At 40.6% G+C, this 9,226-nt stretch overlaps 1 protein-coding gene across 1 annotated transcript; it reads right to left on the minus strand.

The window, feature by feature from the left end:
• Positions 1-2,338: 2,338 nt before the first annotated feature.
• LOC104458455 (cytochrome P450 2J6-like) lies at positions 2,339-8,872 on the minus strand. Its single transcript, XM_010086665.1, has 9 exons — positions 8,702-8,872; positions 7,640-7,802; positions 7,134-7,283; positions 6,428-6,588; positions 5,482-5,658; positions 5,147-5,288; positions 4,563-4,750; positions 3,367-3,508; positions 2,339-2,517 (listed from the first exon to the last, which is right to left on the minus strand). Exons 1-9 carry the CDS (start codon positions 8,870-8,872, stop codon positions 2,339-2,341), a joined length of 1,473 nt encoding a protein of 490 aa, XP_010084967.1.
• Between the last annotated feature and the right edge of the window lie 354 nt (positions 8,873-9,226).

Consider the following 9,226-nt stretch of genomic DNA (forward strand, 5'->3'; position numbering starts at 1 on the left):
CTACAAATACTTCATGAATGCTTTTAGAAAAGCAATAGCCATACGTACAAATTCAGTATGCAAATGTAAGGGAACATTAAATCTTGAAATTTTTTAAGAATTTTTTTAATATATTCCATATATATGTCTATGAAGTAACAGCAAGGCTGATAAAAGTTACAAGCCCACATTTATCTTCAGATAGATAACGTGTATCTAATGCTTAATGCAAAAAGGAAAATTTGTTGAGTTTCAAATTTAATAGAAAACATAACGGGTTTAATATCTTTTTTTTTTTTCCTAACTTATTTGCAACAGCTAACTCCACTGAGGGTTTTGCCTGCTTCTGATTTACCCTTCTCCATCTTGCCGTAAAGGTGGATACCCTAAAGGATATTTTGAGCAAGCATCAGAAAGTTGCCCGATAGATAAAGCACATGCATGCAGGAAGTCCATCCATTATGAAACACACAAATAAAAAAAAAAATAATGGGAAAACACTACTACAAATCTTGATCTACAACCAGAACTAAGGGCCCCAGAAAGAACTAGTCCTGACACGCGTGTGCGATACGTGCTCACCTGAGAATAAACAGGCTGCAGCCAGGGCTCTTTGCCAAGGCTCAGCACACGCAGGAGGTATGAACCCAGCATCAAGGGAGTTTACATGCCTGCAGTCAGACCACGACAAGCACGCGGGAGGGATTCTGGACACCACACAACAGTGACAGTTACAGCCCTATGTTACAGACCTAGATTGAAATGCTAATGGTAAATGCTTCCCTGTGGAAAACACCCATCCCCTCACAGCGAAACACCCAAAGAGAAATACATTTTCACTAATCTTCTGAAACCTGCTGAGATGACTGGTGCCTCAGCTTGCTTCTTTCAAGCGCCCTGTCTTTGGGACAGAAACACAGGATTTGTGGCTCTGGGACATGAAATACACTTATCCACAAGGAAGAGCCTGGAGTTTGCCAGACCACGGTTTCCACACCTCCAGGTCAATCAGCCTCCAACCACTGCCCTGCATGGCTTCAGGGAACAGCTGCTACAGCACAGCTGATAGATGGGCATTCACCACCACTGTGTTTCTACCCACCGATATTCTCAGACAGACTGAAAGACCGCTAAGCCTGTCTCCACAAATGGCAGTTGTGGCTTGGTGCCGGGTTTGGCTGGGATTGAGTTAATTTTCTTCATAGTAGCTAACAGGGGACTACGGTTTGGATTTGGGCTGCAAACAGTGCTGATAATACAGGGATCTTTCAGTCGCTGCTGAGCAGTGCTTACACTGAGTCCAGGGCCTTTTCTGCTTCTCACCCCACTCCTCCAGCGAGGAGGCTGGGGGTGCACAAGCAGTTGGGAGGGGACACAGCTGGGACAGCTGACCCCAGCTGACCAAAGGGATATGCCATACCATAGGACGTCACGCTCAGTGTATAAAGCTAGGGTAGAGGAAGGAAGTGGGAGATCATAGAATCATTTAGGTTGGAAAAGACCTTTCAAATCATCCAGTCCAACTGTAAAATGATGAAGGTGCAATGGAGGAAACATTTAAGGTCCCTATCTGTTCCATGCATGCTGTGGAACAGAAGGCATAAAGGAAGAAAGCTCTTCCTCTTCCTCTCCCAGGGCAGGAATATTTCCCAAGAAATCAGCAGGGCTGGCTGAGACCTGGCCTTGCTTGGAGTTACAGCATTGTGTCTTCCCAAATAACCCTCACACGTGATGAAGCCCTGCATTCCTGGGGATGGCTGAACACCCGCCTGCCGATGGAAGTGGTGAGTGAATTCCTTGTTTTGCTTCGCTTGCATGCACAGCTTTTGCTTTACTTCTTAAACTGCCTTTATGTCAATCCATGAGTTCTCTTACTCTTACTCTTCCAATTCCCTCAGCCCACTGGGGGAGAGTGAGCGAGCGGCTGTGTGGGGCTTAGTTGCCGGCAGAGGTCAAACCACCAGAGAGAAAGAATGCGTACATCTTTAATCATGAGACTTCTAATTGATAGACTTTGCTTCAAGTTCTTTCTTGTAAATCCTCTTTCCAGTTAGCAATAAATGAGGCCCAATTCTAATTCTTCCCTTAATGTCTTTATTTGTTATGCATCAGGAGATTTTCCTGCATCCAAGGTTTTCCATTTTCCAAACAGAAACAAGAACAAAAGATTAACTCTTTGTAGGTACAATCCTCAGGATACAAACAATCCTCAGGATGTAACTGTCTGAAAAGCATCTTTCAGGATAGTGATCAACTAAATCAAGAGGTAAGAAAAAGCCTTAAGACATGCAAAAAGAAATTCACATGCAGAAACCATCTTGCAGAGTAAGTTTTCCCTGAATCTGTGGGGCACCCTTTCCTACCGCGGAACAGCACAGAGCTGGTAGGGAGCTGGTTTCATTGTGCTCCCAAAAACAAACTTTGTACTGACTTCTTTCACTCCTTCTGGCAGGGTGAACGTGAATGCCTGCAACAGGGTGGAAAAGATAATAAAGAGCTCCATCCTTGCCAACAGCTCCCCCATACACACACGCTGCCCTGTGAAAAGACAGAAAAGGCAATCAGGCAAAGGTTTGCTAGCACACCTTCCTTTCTAACCTGCTTTGTTTTTTTTATTTGCTTGATTGTTTTCTGCAGACTTTCTCCTTTTCTCTTAACTGACTTTGTCATTTAATGATTGGAACTGAAAGGCTGCTTGTATATCCACAAAAAGTTTTCATCTGTATTTACAGCATCCAGTGAGACATTACAGAAATTATCACCATGGCTGCATAGCTGACATTTACAGTCTTCCTAGCACTAGGCATTTTGCTGCTACTATTTTGATAACTGCATCTCTCCTCCAAAAGAAACTGGATCTGTCTTTCACAAGAAACTTTTCTATGTGACATTCCGTCTCTTCCAATCTTTTCCACATCCAATGGGACTTCTCTCCTTCTGCAGATCTTTACAACAGAGGAACGTGTTCATATACCTATTGCAGATGCCCTCCCAGTTATGTCGGAAAATGGATAGATCCTAAGTTCTGAAAGGGGGCTACAGGAGAGAAGGGGAGGCACTCCTTATCAGGGAGTGTAGTGATAGGATGAGGGGTAATGGATTTCATCTGAAAGAGGGCAGATTTAGATTAGATATTAAGAAGAAATTTTTTCCTGTGTAGGGGGTGAGGCAGTGGCCCAGGTCACCCAGAGAAGCTGTGGATGCCCCATCCCTGGAGGGGTTCAAGGCCAGGCTGGATGAGGCTTTGAGCAACCTGGGCTAGTGGGACGTGTCCCTGTCCATGGCCGGGGGTTGGAACTCATTGATCATGAAGGTCCCTTCCAACCCCAACCATTCTGTGATTCTATGATCACGTGGAGTAAATAAATCCCTGCTCAGTGCACATACCTAATGAAAATGGTATGAATGCTTCTCTGTTTATAAAGTTTCCATCTTTATCCAGAAAGTGGCCTGGGTTGAACTGATCAGGTGTCTCCCATTTGCCAGGATCAGACATAACAGAGTCCATATTTGGTAAAATTATGGTGTTCTGAAAAAAGGAGCAGCGGATTCAGTTCTGTCTTATTGTTCATACTCATCAGACAAGCAAGTAATGACAAAGGAGCAAAGAATTTGAAGTCTTAAATTAAGGTTTTTCAAAAATGAGATCAAGCTTGAAAACATTTCATAAGAAATTTAAACTTTGGAGACTGTTGCGACTTCCCTTCCTTTATTACTTGCTGACAGTAAGTTCAATAAAATAAATGGTTAGGATTGTTAAACGTTCATGTTGTTAAAATGTGTTGCTTTTATTTTTCCTATTGTCATTGAGTATTTTTATTACTTAGTCAGCTTCTGAGATACAGAACATCATGAGTATCGGTTTAATTTTTCCCTTTCTTACTCAATAATTTCTCAACACAAGTTGCTTGGAGGAGATTCAGAAAAAAGGAATGAAAACGGAACTACATGAAAAGCAATGATGGGAGACTATTTAGAAACAAGCCCTAACGTACCTTTCTGCTACAGAACTTGAAAATACTTTAGTTTCACTATAACATTTGTAAGATACTGCATTTAGAAGCTTGTGATAGGAAAATAATTTCAAACTTCCAAGTTTTTCAGTAAAACCTTTTTTCCGTTTTTGGATGGCCCCTGCTCACCAGCTGATAAGCCATTTTGACAAGGCACAGACCTGTTAGGATGTTTATTACCAGTCACCATTCACAAGTTTTCTGTCAACAATCTAAGAACCTACCAGTAGTTAGGACAAAGTGACATTTCCTTGCAAAGGCCAGCCTTAGAGACAGTCATAGCTGAGGAGCACTGCCAGAACCCATAGGACACAAGAGTTCATGTCCCCAGTTGAGAAAACTCTCAAAAGCCTTTTTAAATGCATCTAATGTACCAAAGACCTCCTGATATCAGCAGTTTTCAGTCACAGCTGCTTTTCAACTGAATGAGCAATTAAATCCAAAGAAACCTAAAAAGGACGGTGTTTTGAGAATCACTAGCTGAGGTGGCTTCAGTAATTAAAAAATTACATTAAATCAGTTTACAAGTGTGCCAGACATCAGATATTCAAATACGCAGCATATTTGTACCTTTGGAACATGAAATCCCAGCAGCTCTGTGTCCCTCACACACTGTCTGGGAAGTGAAAATAAGATTATATGACTGTATCGCTGGATCTCGTGAATAACAGCGTTTGTATAGGGCAACCTTTTCCTGTCCTCGTAGCAAATTACATGGGAACCACCCAGAACAGCATCCAGCTCCTTCTGGACTCTCTCTAAGGAGAAATACGCAGCTTTAAATATACAGCAATCAACCTACAAGCTCTATACTCATAGTTTTTCCTATTGCTTTTGACAGTAAGAGTAACAGCCAGCAAGATGAAAAAGATATTTTATAAAATAGGAATGCCTTCAAATTCCCATACAGACAACCTGGACTAAATTTGACACTGAAGTTGTCTATGGGTGGCATACCCAAGTAATAGCTTAAAAATAATAGCAGCAAAGTCATTGTATCAGACTATTGAGGTTCCTGCTACATTTACTGCTCTGAGGTAATGTATAAAAAGACTTCTATTAGTATTTATTTTTACTGGCAGAGAATCAACTGGAAAATGAAATATTAAGTGTGTACTAACAGACCAGTTTAGTAACTGTTTGGGTGTGCTTACCTTGAATGTCAGGATAAACCACCATATAGAGCAATGCCCAACGTAAAGTGGTGGCTGTAGTTTCTGTACCTGCCAGAAAGAGGTCAAAAACACTCTGCATCAAGTTTTCTTCATCATAAGTAGCATCAGCATCTCCTTTAGTCTGCAGATATGAATTGGGAAGATCAAGTTATGGCACACAAAAAAGAACTAAACCACCTTGCAACACAGGAATATTTACTGATACTATCCAAAATGAAAAAAAAAAATTTAAAGGGCTAGAAAATAAAACTTTGTGAATAAGCCTAAGAAGATGAGTAATCTAATGAGCCTAAGAAGAGTTCAGAGATACTCACTCTGTCTATCTCATCCAAATAGTAATCGATATAATCTTTATTTTCATCCAGTTTTCCTTTTTCTTTGTGGCTTTCGAGTTCCTTTGCCAGTAGAGTCTTCACAAAATCTATGCTGGCCATAAAATGTTTAACTGGTGCTAGGAAATACGTTGAAAGCCAGGGAAATAGTTCATATACCTATAAAAGAAATATTTTAGATACGTGATACTACTGACATCAGCAAAATAAATTTGAAACCTAATACAGGCTTTTGGGTAGTGGAAAAAGCAGATGAAAGCCACTGACAACTGCATCTTCACCGTTACACTGAAGGGATAGTGCTGACCCCATGGCTCATTAAAGCCTTTCTTCATCCCATTTTTCCCTAGAGAAGAATTTTGCTTAGTTTTATGCTACAAATTTTCCATCGTGATGTACAAAGAATAAATGAACTTCCTCCGTACCCCAATTCTCTGCTAGGCTGAACTTCAGTAGCAAGGACCTCATGTAAACCATGTCCCCATTCTCAGTTCAGCCAACATACGTATCGTTTCCATCTCATCACCAAAAACCAGATCCAGGCTGACTGCCTCGACTCATCTGCTAACTGAACACAGAAACATCCCAACGCAGGTTTATTTCCTGACTGTAGGATACGGAATGCATGGGGATTTTACTTAGATACACCTTCTCACAGATTAGAGCAAATGTCACCTGTGTGTGACATGCAAAACAACTTGATGGAGTAGAAATACTGAGCTGTGTGGATTCCCTACTGCTTAATCATTATTCTAAACCCATGCACGTTCTTGCATTTACACCGTTATAAAGCCATATCTCAACTGTTGTGATGCGTATTCCAACAATTCCAGGTGCACTCATTTTTATTTTTAGTATAAAAGTAACAAGCAAGTTGCCTTTTTCCATTGTCTATATAAAGTAAACAAACAAAAATAATTTTCCTCACAAAAAAACAGACGCTGTTCCCAAATGCTGTTATAATATCAACGGATTCAATCAAGCGCTGAAAATTTTCATCATCTTTAGAGAAGCGATGTCCAAAAACCACAGAACAAATCACATTTGAGACAGTAAGAACAACAAGCATAGTGGGGTCCAGAGGTTTCCCTGTAAACACAGTGAAGAGCATTCACCATTAACGCTTACTGTTCCGGCTTTCTCCACTGAAAAGAGAGCTGACAATACTTTCTAAACCCTGCTGACATCAATTACATTGCTGGATGGCAAATTGCAATTTCTTGGCAGAAGCCATGAGTCACTCCAGGCATCTAAAACACACTGTTGGTTAAAAAAAGCAAGACTGCTGGTGGGAATGGAAGAAGTAGTAGGAGTAGTTCTAGAAACACCCAGATTTCACAGAACAGTGGCACCAGTAGGTCTCACGTTTGGCAATAACCAGGGTACAAAAAAGTTCAGCTGAGACCTTGTATAAATAAGCAGCTGAACTGAAGAGAGAACCACCTTCTCTTCTTTGCTCCTCTCCTTTACACCTGAATAAGAATTGAACATACCCCATTATCTCAATAACTGAGATTCACCCCATTATTCAGCAGCACAATCTGAACAAACTTCCTCTCTTACTGAGGAGCTGCCACAAGCCGCGCGAGGCGAGCTTTTTCCACCTCACTGGCCCTGCGTACTGAGTCACGTACCGTTTGTTTCCTTTAAGCATTCCACCAGGTGACGGGCCTCCTCTTGCAGTTGCATCTCCTGGTCTTTTCTCCCTACTCCCATTTTCCTCATCATTGCAAGCCCAAAATGCCTCTGTTGCTTCCAGAGGTGACCATTAGAGAACAGAACACCTAGGATCAAAACAAACCAATGCTGTTATATTCTTTATAAATTAATGAATTGATACAGTTAATATGTCAAAGAAGCTTCTCTCTCGGTTGAAATTTTCTTTAACTTTTGCCAGCAGTCTGGTAGCATTCCTCTTTCCTCTCCTTTCTTCTTCTAGTTTAGCCATCTGCGTAGAAACTCTTACAACAGCTATATTCCGCCATTCTTGTTCCAACAGAATCCAAAAAAGAAATGTTTCATAAAAACTCAGGAAAATATTAACCTTTTCTCCACTGTAAATTAAGGACTTCAAGGCTCTAAATCAGTTTCCAAAACCAGGGTTAGAACACATGAAAAGACTATTGAAAATAGTAATTACCGTTTCCATGAGTCAAAAGATGAAGGGTATTGCATGTTGGCCTGCCAACAATGTCTTCAGGATGGACAGTCAGACCTTCCTTCACTGCCTGAAACCCTTGCAGGACAACTAAAGGAATATTTGAAGCCCATAAGGTGAAGACATTACCATGAATTTTGGTCATCTAAAGAACAAAGCAGCGTCAGAACAACAAGGGTGAGAACCAGTACGTTTCCATCAAACACAATGAACCAGATCTTTTCCCTTGGCAGATGCCCCAGGGGTGACTGACCTCACGCAGTGAGCATCAGATCTACTCTTACCTATAATACATCTTGAAGTCAGATTTTGATCTAAAGTCTCATTACTAAAGATTACTAAAGAAAGGTTGAGAACAAAGAGTGAAAGTGAGGTGCTATTACTTATATTTTTAAATGTTCAATAATTAATACATCCCTATGAGGAATGTAAAAGACTAGGACAAAACTCTAGAACTGCTGTGCATTACGGCTAGACTTAGAAAAGAGAGCGAGCACAGGCACGCAAGGAATTACTTCAGCTACTTAAAAGCTCAATCAGGCTCAGCAGACTGAAGTCTCTTGTGAAAATCTGACCAAATTGTATGCCAGAAAAAAAAATATTCTAAGATCTTTTGAAAAAACTGTTGAATAAGTATACAAATACTCATCCTCTCTATACTGGAAACACATACGCACTCAGTAGCTATTTCACAGGACATACAGAAACTGCCAGTGCAACAACAGTCAACACAAGACATGCAAAAGACTGCACAGAATTAAAGACTCTGCTTTAAAATTTATCTTTTTCCTATGTGTAAAACAGGAATATTATCATCAGCATTGTTTTGTTCATATGCACATAAGGCTTTAATGACAAGTTTCATAGTAAGCTGGAAATTTTCATACCAAGCAACAGATATTTTAATGATCCCCACCTATTTTCACATTTATACAATTTAGAATAAATCCCTCCATAACATTCAAAAGAAGACTAAATTAAACAACCCCATTTACTTTTCACTCAGCTTATGAGCCCATCAGTTAGTTGCCTGAAAATACGTACTTTGTTAATGATCTCATGATCAATTCTGAAGTTAATCTGCAGCAGATTTCCAAGGATGGGGTATGGAGTTGGTCCAGGAGGAAACCGTCTTCGCATCCACTGCAGTTTCAGAAACTGCATAAACAGCAGAGACACCACAAAAAACGCCAGCACCACACTTGCTGTTAACATTGCGCTCCTGATTTACAAGGCTACGCTGCCTCTGAAAAGCTGCTGTATAGACAGAGGATAGATCCACTTTATCTTACTTGGCTGGTAACTCCCCCAAAAGAGAAAAAATGCTGAAGCTTCTCTGCCTCTCAGTCCTTCCCTCTTTTTCACTTTACTTCCCCACACCAGAGAATGAAGTCACTTATTTTTAAGCATATCTGACATCATCCCATTATATTGCAGCTACAAATCTGAGAATTGTTATCTCTTCAAGGGATAAGAAATGTGGGTCGATTATATGCCTCCTTGTACCATGACAGTTGCTGTAACAAAAATCCCTGCCCACAGTACTGGTTTCATAAAAAGCCTTTTGCA

Source organism: Pterocles gutturalis, unplaced genomic scaffold, assembly GCF_000699245.1.
Source record: "Pterocles gutturalis isolate BGI_N339 unplaced genomic scaffold, ASM69924v1 scaffold15246, whole genome shotgun sequence".
Taxonomy (NCBI): Eukaryota; Metazoa; Chordata; class Aves; order Pterocliformes; family Pteroclidae; genus Pterocles; species Pterocles gutturalis.